A 25110-nucleotide genomic window follows, 5' to 3' on the forward strand; every position below is an offset into this window, starting at 1 on the left:
CCCGGGGAAAGTTCCAAAATTACTGCCTCATAAAGCAGGATGGCAGGACTGTTATTAAGCCTCAAGACTTTTTATAGGTCTTCAAATCACCATTTAAATGCTGAGCAATTTATCAAGTGGGAAGAAGCCATGAGACAGGAAAGGAATAGGGTGGGGAGGAGGCAGAGGGCTCTGCGAGCGGTAACACATGCTTTTTATTGCTGCTGTGACAGGGACACTCTTGGTGGACTTTCCAGGCCACTGCCTCAGCTTGCCCCCAAAGGTTAACTACTCTCTCCAGCTCCGACACAAATCTAGTCACTGAGGCAACTTTGCCTTCTAAATTTAATCAAAACCCAAACAGACGCACAACCCCCCATTTTTTACCTGAACCCTTACCTGGCACAGCCCTTCCTGTAGGGTCTTCCCTACTCCTGGGCTTGGCTTCCATCCCTGTTGGGCTGCACACAGTCCCTTCGTCCCCTGTACACGGGAGCAGCTGTTCCACCTTGCAAAGTAGCAGAATAGGGAAGCCCACAGCCACTTCTATGCGAGTGCCAGCACCTAAACTCTAAAACACTGGCTTCTCTGCCCTCGTACCCATGCAGCCCAGTCTTTCCTTCCTGGGGCCTTATCTATGGACCCGGTCTGAGCTTCCTCACTGGTTCTTCCCTTGGCTAGGCTCCTGCTCTGTAAGAGGGCATTCACACCCTGCTTTTCTCTCCCAGAGCCGCCTCTGAAGGACCACAGACTGCCTTTATAATCTCCCATGTTCCCCCGTCGCATGGCCCTTGTGGAGACACCAGATGATATGACTAATTCTGGTATGAGTAAGGCTGAGGTATCCATTACCGACATCAGAGTGAGGGCACCGCCACGTAACGACAATCTTGCTGCATCCAAAATGCAGATGCCTCTTGGCAGGACCTCAGCAGACCTTCTGTACCAGCATCGCTGCAGAACAGTTTCTCAGAAGGGAAGTGAGGCAGATGGAGGAATAGGAGAGAAAGGGTGGAACAGACTGGATTGCTTACGAAAATGCAACAGCACAAATTAGACAGTGATGCCAATATCCTGACTCATGCAAAGTGCCATCCACGAGCGGCCAGGACTTTACTTATGTATCTTATTTTCAAGACAACACATATTCCCTTTGATTAATTCACCATTTATTTCACATGGCAAGTAAGAACAGCAACAGCTTTTCTTCCCATAATGTTTGATTTGCTCACTTTCTTTATCCACAGAAGGAAGAACACCTCAGGTACAAAATATCTGGCCTATTTTTTCCCAATATTCCTAGTACCTGTAGCTTACACAACCCTGGTGCCTTTTTCTTTGTCTCTTGCATTCAACCATCTAGCAGCACATTACATACTATGAGCAAAATTCACGAGTGCATTATACCCATTCTACATGGACATAACATGACAGATGTTAGCGGAGATAGTTGTGCAAAATGGTGAGCGAGATTGTGGCAAAGCACAGCCAACATGCGAGATAGTTCCCAGGATGCTGCAGTTGAAAAGCTTCCTCTGCATTCAAGCATAAACAAATGAACGTGGGCCATGGGATTAAGAATAATAGTCCACGCACAAAAGCTGCAAGGCAAATTCTCATTTGCATGATTGAGGCAGAATAATGAGGGCTCAATGTAGCTCTGAGCATAAAATACCCATACTTTAAGCTATGTCACTGCCAGAGCAGTGCAAGGTAAAGGAATATCAGGCCTAGTGCACTTCAAAGCAAATATTTTCTCAGGGATAAGCAAACACTACCGAGCTGAACTGAAGGTCCCGGTAACTGCTCTCACAAACCCACCAAGGCACAAACCTGGTGACTATCTGCAACTGAAGCAGAACCAGGTATTTTCCAGCCATGAACCCACATGATCTCTACGAACTCAAGTAACTGCATCAGTGGAAGGACTTGCTCTGGAAAGGGTTTGCAGAGCCGGCCACAGGACGCAAAAGGATAATATCTTCCTCATTGCCTCATCTTTAACACTCACCTGTCACTCTCCTGCTTGGTCCCTGGCAGGAGCTTCAACATCATTTTTTGCACATGCTGGAAATCAGAGGCTGTCCATAGAGCTAAGGATGCTCAGGACCTGTATGGTGTTACACAACCCTTTGCACCTAGGCAGTCTGGCCCTGCCAACAAACACAATGCTCCACCCGGAACACTACAAAAGCAGCCATGTCCCAAGAGCCGATAAGCCCTAGCCCAGCAGCTCCAAGAGCTTGTCTGCACACAATCTGCACTGATTTAACCAAGCGCTTTCCTAAAACTGCATGAATACCTAAGCATGCAAGAGGCTTGTATCCAGTGTCAGCTAACCTTATATACAGCGCTCTCCAGTGGCTAAAGGAGGGCGAGGCTGGAAACCCCTGTTTGACTATAAGAACAATGCTAAATGAGGTTTCAAACACTTTACTCCAAATACAGAGATACGTTGGACATGGGCTGCTAGGTCCCAAGCTTCACAAAAGTCATATGAAAAACAGTCACAGCCATGAATTCCCTAAGGAAAAGGGAACAGGGCAGGTACAGAGCGAAAGAACATGCTGTGGTCTTTCTACAACTCGTTTGGTGAGTTTTCAGCCCACCCGCATGAGACTGAGGCAGCGAATCTCCTACCTGGTAGTAGTAATCCACATACTGCGGCTCATACTGCTGAGGCCCAGGATTGTCAACCGACAGCACATCCTTCAGCAGCTCTTCACAGCCTGGTGAGAAACAAAAGCAGATGCTCAGTGTGTTACCTGTCTATCCTACTACTCCAGAGAGGCACAAACAAGCCTTGGCAGGTGAGGAAAGAGAAGGCCAGTCCACACAAAGGATACACAGAACTTGGAGGAATGGCACAAGCTGCTGGGGCTTGATTTGGTGAGCCAGTCTTGTGTGCACATGGCTTGAAGGCTGCCCGCAGCTGCAGCATCTCTGTAAACCAGCAGTTTTCAAGCTTTTTGAGCTGAGCCCCACTTTGAGTTACAATTTTGTTTGCGCCCACCCCCCCTTGCCCCAGAGGAGCAGCGCAGCCAGGCACAGCATGCCCCTCATCCTAGCAGCCGCTGTGGCTCGGCTCAACTCGGTTCAGCGGGGTGGGCTCCATCTGCCACGGCACCATCGCCTCCTGCAGCTCTGGGCTGTGCACCCACTGCATCGGGCTCCCAGAGGCGCAGCAGCCTGCTGGGGGAGCCGGCCTGGGGCTCCCCACCCCCACATGGCTGCAGCAGTGCCAGCTCCTTGCAAACTTCTTGCCCGCGCCTCTCTGTGCTGCACCCCCCCAGTATTGCTTCACGCCCCCACAGGTATCGTGCCCCACAGTGAAAACCACTACTGTAAATAGTTCTCTTAATAAAGAGCCAGTATCATTTTACCTTCTTGTCCTCTCACATTATTACCCAGCACGTGGTACATCAAAGAGGTGTTGCTATGCCAATGTAAACCTTCAGTGTAGATGCACTGCTGCCCAGGAGTGGGTTACCAAACCTTAATATCACCAGGCTGTATGACACTTGTTCTAGATTCACTATGCCTCAGACAAAAATCCCTGGAGTTAAACTGTGGATCCCGGTCAGAAGCCTGGATATAACTGTCTGCCTATTACAGTGTAACCCCTTAATGTCAGCAGTCACCCTGAACTATACTGATGCAAAAGAAAGGGCAATGGTTCAATGGTCAATACAAGGAAGTAAATTCACCTGCTTCCAGTTCAACTACTTTGCCTGTGATGGTCCTGGCACTGTTTTGTTTTTTTCTTTTCTTCCAACACTTCCCTTAAAAGATCTCTCACACTAGGGAGTAGGTGGCTTTACATGAGCAAATGCCAAGGCACTGGGCTCAGGACTCTCAACTGCTGTTGTATTTGCTCGTTTGTGGCTAGAAAAAAAAAAAAATCAATGTGTGTTTCTTTCCATCCCTCTCATCTGAGAGCCTGAGACAAATGTAGAAACTTAGTAGGTGCTGCCAAATTCCTCACTTCCCATTAAATACCAATGACTGCTCTCTGTGTATTGAGCTGTGGTGGAAAAGGTAATAACAGGCCACATTATTTTAGAGCAACCAGCATGTTACAGCCTGGCTGCCTAAAACGTGTGAACCCCCCTTGGCACATGTTATACAACACAGCATTTTACTGGGAGGCTGCAATTATCCAATGGTATTTCTCTTTCAGCTGTGTCACTAATGCGATCTGGATGGCGGTGACAAACACACTGCTATTCACCCACAAGGCAGGTGAGCCAGAGGAAGCAAAATAATGTCACGAGGAAGTGAATCGCATGGAATTATGTTGCCAGCTGATTACTCACGTATGTTGTCAGAAAGAAAGAATTACAGGAAGAGACACTGTCTGGTGTTGGAGGGAAAATCCCTTTACAAAAGAAACGGGTGCCCAGCCCAACACCGCCATACACAGGAGGTCTAATAGGTCCTTCCCTCCACATGCACATAGCCAGACGATGGGATGACACAAGGCAAATAGAGCAGCTGCCAAGTGAATTTGGACTCAAAGAGCATCACAAGGACTATGGGTCCCATGACTTTGCTGCAGGAAGAGAGAACAGGAGGACAATTGTTTTTTTTTCCAAATGAAAAGTGAAATTCTCTCTTGATTGTTACACAGGATAAATCAAAGATGATTAAGAAAGAGCAAGTGCTGTTTGTGGGTCATGACTGGCAGTTCATTTTTGAAGAACAGCAAGGTCCTCACTTGTGCTAGGCACTAAAGCCTTGCAAAAACTAAGTTGGCTTGCTGGAGGAAGGTCTGACAGCTGTCAGCAGCCCACACCCCAAGCTGCCAGAGCGTGCAGACCTGTGCGCTTCTGCTGATGGAACATTGCAGGGTGCATTAAATGGTGTTAATTAATACATGTGCTCAACACACATCATCGTCTGAGTGAAAGCACCACTGCTTCAGTCACTTCCAGAGCAGAACCATGCTGCACGGTGCAGATTGTTTTATGCGAAACATAAGATCTGGACCAACTTCATCAGCTCCACCTGATTTCAGTCTTACCATTTATTTTTCTCTCTCATTTTAGCCTTTTGAATGGCATTAAAAGCAGCCCTTCTGGAGGCTGTCTCTAAGGCAAGGCTTTTGTGGGGGAGCCTGTGTGTGCATGTGTGCACTGTTGTGTTACTCTGCAACATTTACAGTTTATTAAAAATCTTCATCAACACAAAGGAATATGGCTGTGCAAAGTCAGACCCATGACTACCTCACAGATTCAAGTTGCCTGGCACTAGCTCTCCAAAAGATGCTCTGTTTTCCAAGGCATGCAGTGTACATGCTTTGCTTGCCTATCGAGAATACCCCCTAGTGCAGGTCGGCCTCTCTTGGATCACACCCCATCAATGTCCTTTTGTTTCTGATGGCTGCAACCACAATGTGGGCTGGTCTGTGTTTCAAGGAGGTTCTCCAAAGTCCTGTTACAGGTAATAATTTAAATTTTCCATTTGTATCTTTTGACATTAATAACAAAAGCTTATTGCTCATCAAGCTGTCTAGCGCCAATGTGCATCATGAGAGTCTTTAAAGCACAAATGAATGGCTTGCTCTGCCAAGCATATCATGCGAGAGACTGGCCATATATTGATTACAGTGAGTTATGTGCAAAAGCAAAGTACCCTCCCCCCAGCAATGGATGCAGATTGGTGTAGGTGTGGAGATCTGCTAACACAGCTGTAAAACTGCCCCACAACAATATCTCCTGCCATTATTTCAACCCATCTTGTATACACGTATTAACAGTTACAACCCTGGGATTGTGCTAATCATGCCGCTCCTTCACTGAAAGCTCTATAAATGTTCTGAAACATTGTTTAAGCCTAGGAGACAAGGACTGTATTTTGACTGCCCCTTCTCTTCTCCAAGGGGGAAACCGAGGCAAAAAGGCTGACATTTCCAAAGGTACATAAGTGAATTGGATGCCCAAATCAATGGTGGTGAGGAACCAGACTCTTATACCTCTTTGAAAATCCCAGCCAGAGCAGTTAACCTGTGGCAGAGCAGTAAACAGATCCCAGATGTCCTGGGTGCCAATCTAGAGCAAAACATCCTTTTTCTCTTTGCCTTTAATTTTTGTCTGGGAACATACATCCCTCCTCAGGCTCCTGCTTTCTGATCTGGCTCTGTACTTGACTCCCTGGCACCCAACTCCTGTTCACAATCCAAATGACAGTGCCTTAGCAGCACAAAAATACGGGAACCAGAACTGCCCCCTCCCACCATCTGCCGCTGTCATGCACACAGCAGAAGAGATTCCCTAACAGGGGGCCTCCGTCCTCCGTGTTGTACCTGCCCAACCCAGAACCCACTAAAACCTCTGGCCCCACCTGTTATTGTTTTCAACAGGAGCAAAACCAGGCACTTAATCCAATTTTCCTACCAAGCTCTGTGTATCTTTAAAAATGGAGAAGGAGCCAAATCCCAATTTATTGAGGTCAACAGCAAAACACCCATTGGTTTTCTCCATATGAGAGTTTGACCAGATTTGCAATCCAGCCTCCTCTGGTAAAGGCATTGCAATGTCTCCCCAAGTGCCAGTGGATAATGGGAGCCCTCACATCCAGCAGCCAGCACTTCCTACGGAAGGGCAGCTCTGTGATCATTGAGAGGACATAAGAACTCCTTGGCACCGAGGAAGATTTTGCATCTTATTCAAGTGACATGAATAAGGGGAGAGGATGAGGAAGTGCTGTGAGAACACTTCCCCTCTGGGGTCACTTACACACATCACTGCCATGCTGCAATCTCCCGAGCCCGAAGCCAAACTCCATCAAATGAATGAAAAGATTCCTTGGAGCCAAGAGACTTTGGGGTTTGATTCCTCTGAAGAAGAGTGTTTCAGTGACAAAAGCCCTGTTGGTGACCCACCCCACTTGCCACCTTTACACATGGTCAGTTTGGCAGAGGTTGCTGTTGCTGGACCCTTTGTGAATGTAATTCCAAGCCACGTGTTTACAAGCTGAGAACTGCTTTTCTCCCCACAGGCCAGATCCCAAATCTATTAAAGCTGATAGGCATCAGTTCACTTCATTGGGCTTCAGATCAGGGTCTTTGGGACCCACGGCCAATTGCACAGAGAAAAGGCCCTGACATGTGAGCATGGAAATACACCAGGAGTTTTACTCAACATCCTTCTTCTTATCATGGGTGTTTGTACATGGACATCACGTCTTTTGCTTCTTTTATTTTAGCCCCATTTGAATTTTACAAGTGCTCTGGGAGGCTTACAAGGAGGACATGATCCAAGTGGATGAGCGTATTAACCCTTTGTGCTACAGACACGTAGATGACACATTTGTCTTCTAACTGCAGACGTACATTTTGGCTGGCAGCCCGGAAAATGCCAGCGGGCCACGTTCAAGTGCTGCAATCGAGACATAATGAAAAATCAAGGTTTATTCTGACACATCCCATTAGAGTTGGGGGGAAAACATTACTGATTTCATACAGCAGCATAGTCTGATCTGTTATGCATGGTGCAAATTGCAACCAGAATTTACCTTGAAAAAGGGAAGAAAAAACCCCTCACTCTTGCCCATGCTTACAAAAGTGCTGTTATAGATTTTTGAAGCTGTAAGGTAATATATACCCCAGGCAAGACTCTCTCCTCAAAAAAACAGGGCAAGAGAATTAAGAAACATTTACTAGCTACTTTAAAATGCTCTTCCATTAAGAGGTCTCATTACTGCTATAACTTCATTTTCCAGAAAGTAACTAAACTGAAAGTCATTTATATGGCTGACTGGAGCCATTTCATGTGGATATCTAACCATATGACAAGGCCTTGCTGTGCTAGATGTATGGAAATGGAGGTTAACTTTGATTACAATTTGTTTTTCCAAGCACGGGTAATATAACATTTCCTACTAGCTGCAAGCATCCCCCTGGTCATTGCAATGGTTAGAAATCTTTCTACATGTTCATTATTGAACATCACTTGGCAAGTAAGACTTCCGGCATCAGAGCTGGTGGTGAAGCAGAACAGAAGAAAAGTTTTCAGCCACTGATTGTTGCAATCACGGGGGTATCTGTATACATCCTACAACAGGCTCTTTGGCTAACGGGTTGCACATGACAAATCACTGCATCTGGATAGTCACATTAGGAACTGTGGCCAGTATTTGAAGGAGATGCTCTTCTTTGCTCCATCTCTCAACAGATGTATATGAAACGTTTAGAAGCTCCCGAGTTTTTATTCTTGGCTTTGCCACTGACTCACTAACTTACCCTGGACAAAACACTTAACTTCTCCTGTTCACGCTTAGAACCCGCTTTATTCTTATCCCCATGTAAATTCACAACTCCAGTTTCCAAGCTGGTTTTGTTTTACAGCTTCAGATAGCTAAAAAAGAAAAAAAAAGCATGGGGCATGGGCTAAGCATTCCTGGTAAAGCTTTAAGACCTGTTGGATGAAGACCAACATGGAATGATCTAGTTGGGGATGGTCCTGTGTCGAGCAGGGGGTTGGACTAGATGTGACCTCCTGAGGTCCCTTCCGACCCTCATTTTCTATGATTCTGTGATTAACTGGAATCTACAAATCTAGTTGTATGCATCTTTACTCGGTCAATACGGCCGTCCAGATATCAGGTCTGATCCTCCGCTGGTGTGAACTGGCAAAACTCTATTGACTTCAGCGGTGAAGCAAAGATAATATGCCGATTCACACCACCTGAGAACAGGGCCCCTCATGTGGAAGAGATTGTGCATTAGATCACTATCTTAGCTTATATTGTATTCACAAAAATCACAGAAGCTTAAAATTTTGGGCTCTGACTGCATACAATTTCACACTGGTGTAAATCCACTGACTTTGGTAGATTTACTCCCAATAAACCAGTGGGAGGGGCCTGAACCTTTTCTTTTTAGCATGAAGGCTAACAGTAACTCTCAATACTGGATAGTTTTACACTACATTTGTAGAATCAAGTTGGGGGCCTTTTCAAACTTTAATGAACAAGTCCATTGCAAACCGAGGAAAACAAACACAATCAGAGCAAAGCAATTCCCTGCAAATGCTCTAAAAAGGCAATTTAACCCATACTGAGTCATGTCATTTTCATGGGCAATTAAACAAATTTAATACCACAGGAAATCTAATCTGGTTACCTAATTGGATGGAGCTGTTTCCTGGCACCATTCCTAAGAGCAGCCAGTTTGCACTCTATCTACCATGGATCTTTAATGGTGGATTCCAGCCTTTTATGACTTAAGGCTATATTTAGCAAAAACTTAGTTGAACTTTAAAAATACTAAAGTCATTTTAAGAACAACCAAGTTCAGTTCATTAAACAGGTGGAGAGTTGCTTCCTAGCTGAGGGTTCAACCCTTCTAAGGCTTAGTCATAAAAGTAGTCCTTACTTCAGTGCCACTGAAGTTAAAAAGACTACTCATGTGAGTAAGAGAGACTGGCAGGAGTAAGGACTTGCCAATTACTGTAGGGTTTTTGGGGTTGTTCCATACTTTAAAATATACTCTTAGAAGCCCAAATCCATTCACCTTAAACACATGTTCTACTTCAGTGTGACTTTGTATTCCTAGATTTGAACTGCAGGACCAAGGAGGACCAGTGATCTGGAATCATGTTTCTAGTTCACTGTGATGAGAAGGACAGTAGGGGGAGCTCACTCTTTGCTTTTTCATAGATTGGGTTTTTTATTCAAGCAAAGGGGAGAAAATTTATTCTTTGAACAACTGAAATAATGGTTTTGGGTTATTTAATTAGAGCTGGCTAAACAGCTTAAGGGCCTGATCACCTTTTTGAAGTCAAGACGGCCAATCACCTCTGGAAGTGCTACGGCCATTCGCAAACACCTTCAGGATAAGTTCTTGGATTTGTGCAATAAAAATCATCAATCCTTGACCTCAGGGATGCAGCATAAGGGGTAAAACCTAACCCCACTAAAGCCCATGGAAATTCTGTTATTGGGTGAAATCCTGGCCCCAATTCTAATAAGGTGCCCGTGAACCAAGACAATATCTGTTGGCAACTGCTCTCGACTGGAAAGATGGAAGAATTGGTGTGAAGCAAACAGCTGTAGAGTACAGATGCAGAAGGAGCTAAACTTTGGTACCTTGATGTTCCTGGAAGCCTTTACCTTGGAAATTTAACCTTGGTGAGGAACTAGTCCCTACCTGCAGCAGTGCCTACCTGTGCCAGGAACAACCCAAGCAGCAGCATCTCAGCTCCTGTGCTGAAGTAAGGTAGTTTATACCATCACCCTGACTAACAAAAGGCAAGAGAAGGAACACAGGGTCCCTTACAGACAAAGCATCCCTGCCAATCCTGAATGTCAGCTGGAAGATGCAGTTTCCATTCCCTATCACTCCTATGGCAACTTGTCTGAATCTTACATCCCCAGGGCATCAGGTGCATGCTGTTAATTAGGGCACTTAGCATTTCCCTCCCCCCCAGGACCTCCTGACACAAGATTGCTAGCAGCTGGAGAAGATTATGCCACGGTTCCCCCTTGCAATGCAGCAATCCAGCAGAGAGGCATAACTCATAGGTCAAGTGACGCAGGGAGTTTGTCCAGCTCAGCAGTGCTGGGATGAGGGAAAGCCTTGGCCAACAGCACGATTTTCTTTCATAAAAAGCCATGGATTTTTCACATTTGGCTGTGCCTTGGGTTAAGCAGATGGGAAGTCAAACTGCAGCCTCCAAACCCCAAGGTTTAAAGGTGTCTGGATCTAGGGTTTTGGTGCCATATTTTATAGAATGTGGATATTTGCAAATTATGGATTTGGACTGATGGAAGCCTGGATGCAGATATCAGTCGTTAGGAGGGCTCAGGGACAGCTTTTTTTTTTTTTTTTTAATTTTTATTATTATTTTTTTAATGCACATCTGGTTTTGAGGGCCTCAGGTGACAGGTCCAAATGTCTAATCTCAGGGATGAGACTGCTGTAGGGATTTGGCCCAGGGCAACAGTCAGTGACCTTTTTTGGGCTGCAGGCTGGAGTGACCCAGTTCATGGCAGAGGAAGGCAGGCACTAGGACTCAACCTTCTGCACTATTTTTCCCCGGGGCAGCACAGAGACAGCACCCACATCTGGTACTTCTGGGACCAGTATGGGAAAGTGGTTGGTGGTAAAGTCCTCCTTCCCGCCCCCCTCTGCCAAATGCTGCCAAAGTCCCATGTCTGTGGCCTGGATCAAATGGCTCCACAAGCCACAGGTTTCAAACTCCTTCCAAACTCAACATAAAAATGCAAATTCAAGACCCAGACAACTTACAAAACAGCAACTCAAATGTATCTTGCTTTTGTTAGCCTGAAAGGCATTCTTCATCACACACTATCCAGGGAAACCTCCATGAGAACTCAGCTCTGTGATGAAACCATTTAATTTGAAGTCTCATAAATAAGACATATGGCAAGGCATTAGGGCAGTAAATTTTGAATGTAAGCATGGAGCTTCAAGTGATAAGCATAACGTAGATTCAGGCCCAATTATGGCAAAACCTCTGGATTTATGGTAGGATCTCATTGCAGTGTATTTATCTGATTGCTCCATACAACTGGACTACGTACAGGTGTCAAAGGGCCATATTTATAATCTGTTGCCACCTAGATGGGTTGCTTTTGTTTGATAATGAGACTGCTGCTATTCTTGGGATGTATTACACCACTGAAAAATGAGAGAGAATAACATGGCAGAGCCGTTCCGTTTTGGAAGGTGGGTATACATTTTCTCAACTTTAATAAGAGCAATTCATTTTAACAAAAAATGTGTCTGCTAGCTAAAGACCAATAAAACCTTCCTAGGGTGAGGCAAAAGATTAATCTAGTTTTTTTTTATTAAGTACTGCAGTAAAAATAAAATAAAACAAAAAAACATGTATATATGTATGACACCCCATGATACTGTACATATACCTAATGGGGTGTCTTTAAAAAATTGCATCTATTTCAACATTTTAAACAGCTCTTACATTTCTACATCCTTAATACAAATCTCACAGCACTTAAGTTATTACTAACTGGATCTGAGGTACTGCTGGAATTCTTTGGTTTTATATATAAAATGTGTGTGTGGATGTGTAGAGAGATATCAGTATGATATATAATTAGGTTCTTGCTGTGGGCCTAAGAACAGGTCTGCAGGAGAATTTGGGACTAGAAATCAAATGTCCTAACACCTCATCCTGCACATGAATCATTAAGAGGTATTTGTTTCCAATTATTTTTTTTTTAATCCAATGCTTTTTTTGCCATGAATTAATACTGATAAAAGCAAAAACTGCTGTGAATGCAGAAGCAGCATCACTTCTCACCACTGCCAAGGTGTGTGCAAAGCAAAATGTTAACCCACTGGTCTTACTGTCAGAATTATGCTGATATAAGTGAACATAAACAGCAGCCATAATATAAAAGGAAGTAAACATAATGCAGTCACATCCCATAAACACACACAGATAGACTAAGATCAAATGACATAAGGCTGATTTTTGCAGAACAGCATTTCCTACAACCGATCTGTATTTGTACGGAGAGGTAGCTGGCCGAACACAGCTCTAACGAGGCTATTTTTTTTATAAGACTTCAATCCTGCCAAGATTTATTCTCAAACTTAACTGCAGGGACAGTAACAGTCCTGCTGACTTCAGTTTCTACCACCTGTAAAATCAAGTGGAAATCTTTCTAAGATAAGGTCTTGTGTTTTTACTACAGCCACAGTGTCAGACTCCCACACACTCACTAAATTTGGATCCTACCCTTCTCCACAGTCTGCCCTTCTGAAATCCATGGCATGACCTGCAGAGGAAACCTGTTCATTGCGAGGCAGTGTCTCTTCCCGGGTACAGTGCTAAACTGGAACTAAGGGGACTCGAGCTCTATTGCCAACTCTGCCATTGCCCTGCTAAAAAATCTTGAGCAAGCTGTGCTTCAGTTGCCCTATCTGTAAAATGGGAACCATGATACTGACCTCCGCTGGAGAGTGCTTTTAGATCCACCGATAGAAAATGAATGAGGGTTCAATAATAAAAGGTACTATTAAAAAGAATACAGAGGAAGTGAAGGGAGTTCACATGATAAGATAAATTAATCTAGCAAAGGATTAGATTCCAGTTTTTATTTCAGAGTTATTTAGATGGCTGAGTAATCGTCACCGTTACTGGAAACAGGGGTGATACTTCTGCAGTACTCAGGTTACCCAGCCCTTGATCGACTACACGGGCTCACTATTGAAATGACTTTGGAATCAATGTTACACTTGTGTTATGCACAGAGGACTTGCCCCTGACTGTCAAGGGAACACATCGCACTTTATGCAAAAATATTTTGAATGGTATGCTAGGAAATGACCTCTCTCGTCAACTCCACACAGAATGACTGTGCTTAGCACAACCACTCTGCTGTCAGTGGAGTTTCCTTATTATTCAGATGAAAGGCAGCAGCTACAGCGGCGAGTGCAAGGTACCATATGTCTTCAGAGAAGAACCGATGAGATAAAACAAAAGCAATGTTTAACAATGACATTTTGTACTGCTGGCCCTTAATGAAGGTGTGATCCTCACTGCAAACCTGGCTGGAAAATTTGTATTGCTCAAATACCTCATAGGAATAATAAAAAGGCCCAACCAGACAACAAAACAAAGACTTGTGGTGATCCCTGACACCTATATGTGAAAGGGAATAGTTCAGGAAGACGGACTTTTCCTCTCTACCAACTGGCTCCCCCCATTTGCATGCTAAAATTCATCAGCATTTTAGGCTGCTCTACTTGGCTCAGCACTGATCCACCAAATTGCAAGGAGCCCAGCACAGCAGCAGCCATCCCACAATGCTGGGACACCCACAGAAATGGAGGGTTTCAACACCAATTCACATCGCTCTTTGTTTATATTCAAGAGAAATGCAACACTGATGCAAACCAGGGCTTCTCCCTTCTTGCATGTTTTTTGAACTCCTAGACAAGCCAAATTTTGTCAAAAAGATTTTTGTTTAAAAAATCCTTCTTTTTTTCTTTGCTCAGAAAAAACAGCTGGCTTGTAGTAATGGGCTTACTCTGAGCACTGGATTACTCACTTTTACTCATGATGAATGACAGTTCTCATACAAATACTCCAGTATGAAACACACATCCAAAATTCAGCCCAGCCCTCCTTCCATCTACCTGCTTAGTATAGTGCTAGGAAAGTGCCATTGCCCGTTTATCTTCTCTCTGAGCCACACATGGTTTCCCATGCAGCAAATCACTGGGGAGGCAGTTTAAAATGCCCAGAGCCATATGAAAGGGTTGAATAGTTGTCCATGAAATTTTATATCAGTCTGGGTGGTGTTCAGACCAATCCACAGAGTTTCTTCAAATTCAAGATGTGTGGCATGAATATGTGCTGATATTAAATGTTTCTAATGTAAAACCTTGGACTTCAGAGCCAGGGTGCAGTTAGCCTATGTCAACGATTCCCCAACCAGGGTGCCACGGGAACTGTGGGGAGATAAGCAGGTAAGGGCAGGCTCAGGCTCTCCCTACCTGGATGCTCCCCTGCCCCCACTACCTAGCCCCTCTGCAAGGAGGTAAGCACCGTAGTAAGTTAAGTGTTTTTGAAATGGGGTGCCACTCAATTCACAAAAGTTATTGAAGGGTGCCTTAAGTCAGACCAGGGGCATCTTAAGAGTAAAAAAAGTTGAGAACCACTGGCCTACCTGCCTATATGGAAAATTCCTTATGACCTTAACCCAAGTCTTCTCAGGTATACTCCAAGGTTGGTATTTCTGAATGCATCCATGCTCATACCAGGATCTCTTCGCCTGTCACCACGTCCTGTCATGGTTTAAAGAATTAAGGCCCAGAACTTCCCAGGTACTATTCATGTACTTAAGAAGTATGTAAGCAGTCCCACTGACTTCAATGCAACTGCTCCTGGGTTTCAAGTTAAACATATGCGTAAGACCTTGCAGGGTGGGACCCTGATTCCCTGGGCTACATTAGTCAGAAGAACATGCTACAGCTTACCAACATGTTCACTGTTCAGTAGCCTATCTACTGATGCCTCACAGGCATGCTGGGGTTAAAAGTGATTATCTTATTACAGACACACTTACCTTTAATAGCAAAAACACCATGGCAGAAATCCTTAAAGTTGATTCTCCCCAGGTCATTTGGGTCCAAGTATTTAGCCAGTTTTTCCACCTAAAACAGAATAATAAATGTTTATTGTAGGATTCAGATTTTTATGTCAGTCAGTGTCTCAGAAATAACCAGTTTGAAACATATCTGCAGCACACATTTGAAATATAAATATTGGGTAAAAATACATATACATGTAGCCAGAACTGTGTAATTTCCTATGGCATCAAATGTAGGAGAGACTATCTGAAAGGCATGAGAACATTAAAGGAGCAAGAAGCTTAACATGACATGAGCTTAATTTTGCTTGGTACTGTACCATTTTCTATAATCTTAGTTCATGGTTTAACAAGTCTGATATAAGTTATTACACTCCATAAATGAGATCACAGTAGGTATAGCAAAGTGCATGTGCATTTAAAATGAGGGAGGTATTTCACATCAAGGAAAACTTGAAAGATTTTTCAGGGGGATTTGAGGAAAAAGAGGGAGGGAACTCGCTAAATGGGAAATGGCTCTGTGTCAAGGAGCTGGCATGAAAGAAGGCACAAAACTAAGAGTAGGAAAAGGACATCAAAGAAGCAAGCTGATGATGAGAGAGGCTGAAGATGGAAGTAGGAGAGTTCAGTGAGGCAGGGACTGGGGAGACCTGGGCTTTATTTCTACCCCTGCAACTACCCTGCTGAGTGAACTTGGGGAAGTCGCATCACTCCTCTGTGGCTATTTTCCCTTCTCCCCCTATCTTGATCTATATAACAGGCATGGATTGTCTCCTACTGTTTGTATGTACAGTGCCAGCAGAGTGGAGCCTTGCTCTGAATTAGGGGCTCGAGGCACTGCTGTAATAAAGCCTGTGGAAGGCACGAGGGCAGGAATATAGGGTGGTACAAACGTAAGCTCAAATGTGTCCGTTTGAACAGCAACAAAAACCCAGCCAGAAATATGTGCAGCAAATGAATGCTAGTGACCCAGTTTTTCAATTTTCTGGTTTCTTAACATGCTAGAAAAGGCCATCCAGCTGCATTAATGTCTGGAACTTCCTTCTCTGCAGTTATTTTTCCATCTACGTGCCATGTAACAATGCCACGTGTCCCTCTGACGCGACCTCATTTAGAACAATGAAATCTGGGCCTAATGAAGACGATGAGGAAAGCAGGAGGCAACAATGCGATGGGTTGTTCCCCCGGGTTCAGTCTTCCATCTTCCCATGGAACGTGCATCTCTGAATAGCCTGAAGACTCAATGATGCCGCACAGAGCAGCACCTCAGTGCTATCTAGCAAAACAATTAAGCACCCACAGCTGTGTATTAAGCAGGTATTTAAGGGCTTTGCTGAATCGGGACACTGGGTAGTACCTTGAGTGGTGTTAAATACGCTGGATGGATAGACTGCACTAAACAGCAGGCAGATGAATGGGTTGGTGTTGTTTTAGACAGATTTCATTAAGAACAATGTATTAATGACAGCTGCGTGAAAGCTGTTCAGCCTATCATCTCTATACAAGGCAGGCATCCCCAGTTAATTGAATTTAAAAAATCCGTTCATGTTATTAAGTATATAAACATGTCTTTTGTCTGCCATTACACATCTGACAACACACACAACTATTTATAACTGGTGTGTGTTCTCTATCAAATGTTGATCCACTTCCCAATTTCACAGTGCTTAAGAAAACATTATCTTTATTCTGCACGTGGGAAAAGGAAGCACAGGGGTATCAAGTGACTTGTCTCCAGTAATACTGTAAATTAGTAGCTGGACAATGAATAGAACCCAGGAAAGGGGAAAAGAGGCCCATCTAAAATGCTACAGTGATGCACACCCTGTCTATCACTGCATAACAGTATCTATCCTGTGCACCCAATAGGTAACATGGGTAAGGTAACTACTAGGCAAGCGGACCAACCATGACTGAATTTGGAAGACTGATTGCTTGCCCATAAGCATCTCTCTGCAGTGTAAAAAATGCAGGGTGCAGAATGGCAGGGGGAGAATGGAAAATTCTGAACTTCAGTGAAACTCTCTCTCTCCTTACCATCTGTTTTATTTTTAACAAAATCACCTGCCACTCCCCTTGTGCATCTGAGAAGGAGTTGTAAAATGCATTTTCATCAGGAACAAGTAAAAGTAGAAATCTTACAAAACTCTCTTATCATGAAAACCTTCAGAGATATGCCAGCGAGTACTGTCAATCTGACAGCAGAATACAGCAGCCAGCCAGAACCATGGACAGCACACAACAGGTTTCACCCAGAGCGAGTTTCTTACAGCAGCATTTCTCAACCCATGGGTTACAACCCAAAAGTCAGTTGCAAGAATATATGAAAGGGTCACAAGCAAACTTTAAAAATGGATTATCCTTTAAAGGAGAAAAAACTAGGAAACTGGCTTTTCCCTCGCAGGCTGGCAGAGGTCCAGCCTGCAAGGGACTATTTGGGGGTGCCCCCCCACCAGGCTCCACACACCTGGGGGCTGGGGCTGGCCATTAATGTTTACAAATGGGTCCTGGTGCAAAAGGTTGAGAACCACTGTGTTAGAGGAATTTAATACACACGCCTATTTGACATCATGGGAAGCAGAATAGTTTTCGTGGTTATAGCAGGCGTTGAGTGTCTAGGAGTCACAGACTGTGACCTTTGTGTGTGATTCACTGTGTAACCTTTTTATGCTTCAATTTTCCCATTGTAAAATGGGGCAATAATTATCTCCTCTCTCAAAGGCACAGTGTGAGTATTAACATACTGATGTACATGCGGTGCTCCGAATCTTCAAATAAAGAAAGGTTTTATGGAAGAGCAACAGCAATGTTATGTAGAAGATAGAGCAGCAACAGGGTATATGGACATAAGTTAGATAATGTAATAGCAATACAACTGTTATGTCTGCTCACTCTTATACCAGCATAAATGGACCCACACCTATTTTGTTTAAGTTGAAAGTTACCCAGGTGTAGCACACATATCAGGACAGACATAAAAAATAGATCAGAACACCTTATGCATGCTCCCCACCCTTTTAAAATGATTTAAGGGTGCATCTATTCTCTAGGACTCCAGAGACTTGGGTTCTACCCCCAGCTCTGTGGCTGACTTATTTATAAGACCTTGTACAGCTCACTTAACCTCTCTGCACCTCAGTCACTATAGCTGTAAGAAGGGGATAATATATACACCTCAAATTCTAGAGAAGAACAACACTACAATATACCTACACAAGTGTCGTTATTCAGAAAGAAAAACAACACAAAGACATGAAATGCAGATCAATAAGACTGCGATGTAGTCAAATGACTGTTCATTTGAAACAAAGCCCAATAAGAAGCTTCAGGCAAACCTAAAGTAACTAGAGGTAAAACTTTCCTGGTGACCTAATTTCTCTGTGTTCCCATCGCTCATTCTAGCAAGTGATGAGGCTTGGTACCACTGCTGATGAAACAGCAAATCATCAGTTCTGTGTGGGATGGCAGGAGAGCGAGGTGAAAAACTACTTTTCCTCCAAATCTCAGCTTGACTAATTTAATTTTAGCCCAGAGGGGAGCAACAGGAAGCCCCCCCAATGTGCCTCTTTGATCTCTGCTTAGATACAGATTTTGGGCAGCATCGGTTCCCACCTGGAATCTCCAGGCACATGTTTTATTCTGGATCATCAGAAGACACGATTCACATTTTGCATTCAAAGGGCTGTGGGACCGCCTTTCCTTCCCCCCCTCCCGCCGAACTGCTGAACATAAGCTGCCTACTCAGATTACACATTCATGCAAATCATAACCACATCTTGTGCTGCTGGTCCACACTGTACTTGTTATAGAGGGGGGAGTAGGAGGGGCAAAACGTCTGAATTTGTGCATTCAGCTCACGTACCAAACCTGCGTGAAATACAGCTCTCGGCATACACGAATTCACCCAGAGATCAAGCAGAATCTGTGAACAACACCATAAAAGAGAAGCCATATTTTGTTCAGACTCCTATGGCTACAGAACGTCAGGCTGGAGACGCATCTGTCTGCTGTAACTGGCACTGTGTGCACATCCCTCTTCTAACAGGCTTGTCATAGATGAGGCAGTCGAAGGAAGCCATGTGCACTGGGCTAACGTAAATCAGATCAGGTTTATTGCCAAATGGCATGAAGCTCCCTGATGCGCGGGAATGCTATGTCCCCTGTCCAACATATTTTACAGCGTCAAAATGCCTCCTCCTTTTGAGGCATGATAAATACAGTAATATTGTTATATGTGAAAGCAGAGAAGGGGGGTGGGGGGGGCACGAGAAAGGCAAGCAGCAAGCATGCAGCCTCCTTTACCAGGTACTTTTAGATCAATTTTACTGTCCTGAATACAGCCTGGTACAGGCATGAACACAATCACCATGCATCTAAATGCATAGGAAATAAAATGTTGGGTCACAACATACCTGAGCAGCACATCCCATATTGTTCCAATTATAAATTGATCCTGCATATAAGTTGACCCAACAATTTCAGGTTCAACTTTAGGAAACGAAACAGCCACTTCCCCTTACTGTAGTCATTCAAGACCTCCAAATGTTATTGTCCTTACAATACCACCCAGGAGAATCAAATGACCATGGACACGAATGCACTAAAATAGGACTTAAATAAAAAACTGCACTGAAAACATTTCTGACTTGGTGATTTTATTGCAAGCATAAAAATACTGCAGGCACACAAGTCAAGACTGTAGGGGGCCTGACTTTAGTTTGACTCCATATGTAAATCAAGTGCCTTTTTATGGTCCTAATGAAGGACAAACAGGTGAATATACAGTCAGAACAACACAATAACCAATCTAGAATTCACCGTACAATTCTCTGTGACAAAAAGACATAGTTGCAGGTAAGCTTTTCAAGAGTACCTAAAGCCTAGTTCCTTAAAGTTATTTAGATACTGAACTGCCTTTGATTTCAGTGGGAGTGAGGTGTGTAAATATCTTTGAGTGTTTGGGACTGAATTACTTTAAAACATAAAATCTCATTTTCAAAAGAGATTTGGATGCTTTTAAAATTTCACTCTTTTCTCTCCACCTATGATGGCAAGAAGCATCTTGGACTTCCTTACCATGCTGCTCATATCAGCTGTACCAAAGCACATGCCACTTCTCAGATCCATTTATATATAGCCTAGGCCAGACTATCACAGGTGGTAGAAATTCAGAGCACCGGGGAAGTCTGATTTTCCAACACAGTGTTCTGCAGCAAGGAATCAGATCCTCCACCCCAAATCATGAGAGTAGCTTAAAAAAAAAAAAAAAAAAAAAAAAATCAGAGAGATTTCATGATAATACATTCTAGAGTTTTTTCATTTGGCTCTGGGCTTTGTGCATATAGGGATCATGCCTTTGTGCTTTTATTTCCAAACATGAGGGAATACATAAATGTACATTTTTTTTTTAAATGAAAGCTGAATTTTTCACAAAACATGACTCCAGAAGCTGAGACCTTACAGGAAAAACAAACAGCTAGTGCTGGTAACACCGGAAATCGAGAAGTCTGTCCTAATTCACAACAGCTGAGGATCTGACACCATTCACAAAATATAGCTCTTTTAACAAGACATCAATATGGCTTGTGTGAAGTACAAGGCAGGCTGAAAACAATCTTCCTGAATCCAATTAAATACAACTGCCTTCAAAACAAGAAAAAAAAAAACATTCCTCACTTTACTGGTATCAGAGAGTGTCAAAGACATTACAAAAAGCTAATGAATCCCATCTTCAGGTCCTGTTTTTAGGTGTACCTAAATCAGTTTAATCACACTCACTCAGCTCAGCCATCAGGGGCTTGTAGCATCAAGGTTCACAACAGATGCAAAGCTTCCTGTCTATTAAAGGACTATAAAATGAATGACTCAATCATCAGCCGACGTAAATCAGCATAAGCCATAGGCTTCCATGGCTCTACAATGATGCGTATCCTACCTACGCATCTGACACCTGCTATATACAGGAGAAATATCTAAGCAGACATAAGTCTTTCAGGTTATAAGATCAGTGCCTATCCTTCTCTGACAAATGGCAACACTCCATCACTGCTATGTTAGCAAATGCCATTTCAATTGCTCATCAGTTAGGTAAATTCCCTTTCCTTGCAGGTGTTTTGCAAAGAGGCAGGAACCTGCATTCTTGGTTTTAACTTACAAATTCCTGCAACCAGCCAAGACACTTCTGAACAATTTAATATTGTGCTTCAGCACAATAATATGACTGTATTCCCTCACTGACACTGGCTTATTCCTGAGAGCTCCCCACTGTTCCAATGGTTTTAGCTGCCAGTCTCTTGACCACACAAAATTACATCCCTGAATCAGATCAAATAAAAATGCATAAGCTGAGGTGTATGGATTCTGAATGAATAAAGCAGTGCATTAGTATTTACTAGAAAGCAAAGCTTACAGGAAATGAAATTACTCGAGCAACTTGCCTCTGTCTGCAGGTTCATCTTACAAATAAGAATCTGTGAACTTAAATATAAGCTCTAACTTACAAGAGGTCAGAGGTAATGTAGAAAATAAAGATATACAATGGTAGATGAGTCAAAGCAAGGAGCTACAAATAACATGATGAAATTTAAGCTACACTCACCATGCTCTCAGCTGCAGTAAATCACTACAAGTCAGCAGAGCTACTGGAGTTGAAGCTGGACACCTGAATGCATTTATAGCAGATTTCTGAGTGGAAAGGCACTCATTCTGCTTCAGCTTTTCAGAGTTCCCACTACATTAAATGTCTGCTGCATACTTTGGATCCAACAGTATGTTACTCCATTGTGACTCCACTGATTTTAATGATGTCAAACCAAACCAGCTCAGAACTGAATGTAAAAAGAGAGCATTTGTGATGCGAAGGGACTTTTTCCCTGCTCTGGCCTGTAAAACCCCATCTGTTCTTTATGGGATTTCCTCAATTGCTGAACATTAGGACATAAGAAACTTAAAACAGTGCAATGCTCCTCCAAGGTTGTTTTGCATCACTGCAGATCCCCCCTGCCTTCACTAGCAACTAACTGTAATTGAAAACGGTTGGTTTGACAATATAGGCAGAGTTCCTCATATGGAGGAAAATGCCCACTGGAGCCTGGTTTACAAAGCTCCTTTTTCCCTTCTCTCTACTGAGCTTCGTGTGGCTTGGTAGGCACAGCAAGTTCACATGCATTTAGGTATGGAAATTGGAAAAGAAAGGATGGGTGGTACTCAAAGGAGCAATGGTAGGGGAACGCAGGGCTGTTGGTTGTAGTTGTGTTGGTCTAAGGACATAGGTTCTTTGGGTAGATGTGATATCTTTTGCAAGCTTTTGGGCACAAACACCCTTCATCAGGCATAGGGAGACTCTGCTGGTGTTTTTTGGTCTCCAAGAGAGAAAAGAAGCCAATTTACAACAAGCATTTCTGAAAATGCAAATGAGTTGAAATTAGGAAGACAATGGGTAGAGATTGTCAATGGGTTCTACCTTGGAGAACACAATAACCCCAGCAATCTCTACTCATTGTCTTCCTAATTTCAACTCATTTGCATTTTCAGAAATGCTTGTTGTAAATTGGCTTCTTTTCTCTCTTGGAGAACAAAAAACACCAGCAAAGTCTCCCTACGCCTGATGAAGGGTGTTTGTGCCTGAAAGCTTGCAAAAGATATCACATCTACCCAAAGAACCTTGCCTGCCTAGTAGAGGAATGTGACTTCCAGGTGCCAAAACTCAGCTCTTAGTTATAATGGGATAAATCCAGGGCAACTCTGCCAACTTCCATGAACTGCTTCGATTTGGACCCCACAGCACTGCCTCCTAAAGAGCCAGAATGCAAACATCAAACTAGCAGCCTGTCTAACCTGCCAAAGCTAATATTTTGAGAGCTGCGACTCATGAGAATAATAATGGATGCTTGAGATGGGAAGGCTCCTCGTGCAGATTATGTTTCCTTTTTTCCCCCCTTTCCTTTCCCCCCCCCACCCCAACTAGCAGAGTTAATTCCAATTAATTCCACATGGAAAACGAAGGGGCTACTGGGATAAGCTGAATGTGTAGCTGTTACCATCAAAATGAACTGCTATTAAAGGTAGCCTAAATCCTCCCAGCTGTCTAGATTGCAACTATTCCTCCGCCTTGCTTTGTAGATAAATAGTGTCCTATCCTCCTCATACTCCGAGGAGTACACTACCAGCAATTAATCAGTCTTTGTGTAATGGCAAATGCTGTTGAGATGACAATGATTATTTATTACCTTGGAAAAGGTTAAAGACCTAACAGACTTTGTGACATTGAGTCCTTTTTGTTCCCTGTGATGCAGGCTTCTTGGACACAGTGTTATGCTATAATCTAAAAAAGCAGAAGCCTTTCAGTTCTGTTAAGGAAGGGGGTGAGGCAAGCTGTTTATGCATGACTGGAGCGAACAGACTGTGCTGGCCTCAGCTGTAATCAGCTGCTGAAAGCTTTCCCTCTCCTCCTGCAACTCTGAGTTGTGACACTCACTCCAGCCCATTGCAGGGACATGACATTAAAAGCATCAAAGAGCAGAGAAAATTCCTTATTAAAACCCCCCGTGATATTGATTTTTGGGAGTCATTAAGCAAATGTCTTGGAGCCATTCCTACCTCCAAACTCAGGACAAAAGTCAAAGATTCATGGAACTCATTAGTTTTACTGCTCAGCGTCTGGATCTGCCATGGGAACGGATGGAGAAATAAGAAGGCTGCTATCCTACAGGATCTTCCACCTGTGGATAAGTTTTTAGAAATCAGTCAGGGTCAGTCTAAAAATGCTGAAGATGCATTGCAAAACTCCCCATAACCATCATCATCCATCCCAACTTTACAATTGGAAAAACCAAAGTACAAAAAGATTAACCATCTTACACCTCTATTCACAGTTCACAACTGTGGCACAATCAAGAAGAATACTCATTTCTCCTGACTTCCAGTTCAGTATCTTAAACACAAGGACTTCTGCCACTGAAGTGGAGTGAGGGGTAGGAGGAACATTTTCCTAGCTGAGGATCTGGGTCAAGGACAGTAGGCCACATACTGAAAGGGCAGATTTCGTAAGTGCCATTTTATGTATTATACATTTGTTAAAGGCAAGACTTTGTCTAGGTACCTCCAGGACAATATAGGTTACCTATGATGCACAGCAGAAAAGAAAAGCAATAGCACCTTAGCCAGCTTTGATAATTTTAGTGCCATTTTTGCCCCCACACTGCTAGGAAACCTATTTGTAAAAATGAAGGAAAAATGGAGCAAAGATTCGGGATGTGACGGGAATAATCCAGGCCAGGATTAAGCCCACCGATTACTACCCCATGGTCCTAGTCCACGTGGGTACTAATGATGCGGCCAGGAGAAGCCCCGATCACCTGATGACGGACTACCATGCTCTGGGCAGCGTGCTGAGGGAGTTCGGTGCGCAGGTGGTATTCTCTTCTGTCCTACCAGTGAGCGGACGCGGAAGACAGCACGAGAACTGCATTAGAGAGACCAATTGGCGGCTTCAGCAATGGTGTCTCGAGGCAGGCTTCGGCTTCCTGGACAACGACCCGCACATCACAACGAGGGACATGCTCAGTTGGGATGGGCTTCACCTGTCCCCCAAGGTAAGCGTGTGTTCTCTTCTAGGCTGGCGGATCTCCTCCAGCAGGCTTTAAACTAGGCTCGTCGGGGGGGAGGGGAAGATGAGGGCAGGGGAAGCCGTGGACCACCAACCCATGTGGCACCCACAAGGACAGCCCAGCCTGAAGAAGGAGAACGTCGAGAACCTGCAATCCATGGGGCGGCCAGCGATACAGCACAGGTAAGCAATAAGCAGGTTAGCAATAAGGGGCCCTTTGGGAATCAGAGCTGGGGGGCAAAAAAGGCACCAGTCACAGGGCTCAAGTGCCTATATACTAATGCTAGGAGCATGGGAAACAAGCAGGATGAACTAGCACTCCTGCTTGCAGAAAACACCTACGACTTAGTAGGGCTATCTGAAACCTGGTGGGATTCTTCCCACGACTGGGTGGTACATATTGAGGGTTATAGGCTGTACAGAAAGGACAGGGT

General features: G+C 43.8%; 1 protein-coding gene across 1 annotated transcript in view; it reads right to left on the reverse strand.

Moving 5' to 3' along the window:
- RAB11FIP4 (RAB11 family interacting protein 4) overlaps nt 1-25110 on the reverse strand; it is a gene marked incomplete at its 5' end in the record, with an annotated part of 204220 nt that overhangs the window by 119376 nt on the left and 59734 nt on the right. The window contains 3 exons of the mRNA XM_014527976.2: nt 2620-2708; nt 15046-15133; nt 23668-23789. Coding sequence (XP_014383462.2) covers nt 2620-2708; nt 15046-15133; nt 23668-23789 — 299 coding nt within the window. The remainder of the gene's footprint in view (nt 1-2619; nt 2709-15045; nt 15134-23667; nt 23790-25110) is intronic.

The sequence above is a fragment of the Alligator sinensis genome, unplaced genomic scaffold, assembly GCF_000455745.1.
Source record: "Alligator sinensis unplaced genomic scaffold, ASM45574v1 scaffold282_2, whole genome shotgun sequence".
Taxonomy (NCBI): domain Eukaryota; kingdom Metazoa; phylum Chordata; order Crocodylia; family Alligatoridae; genus Alligator; species Alligator sinensis.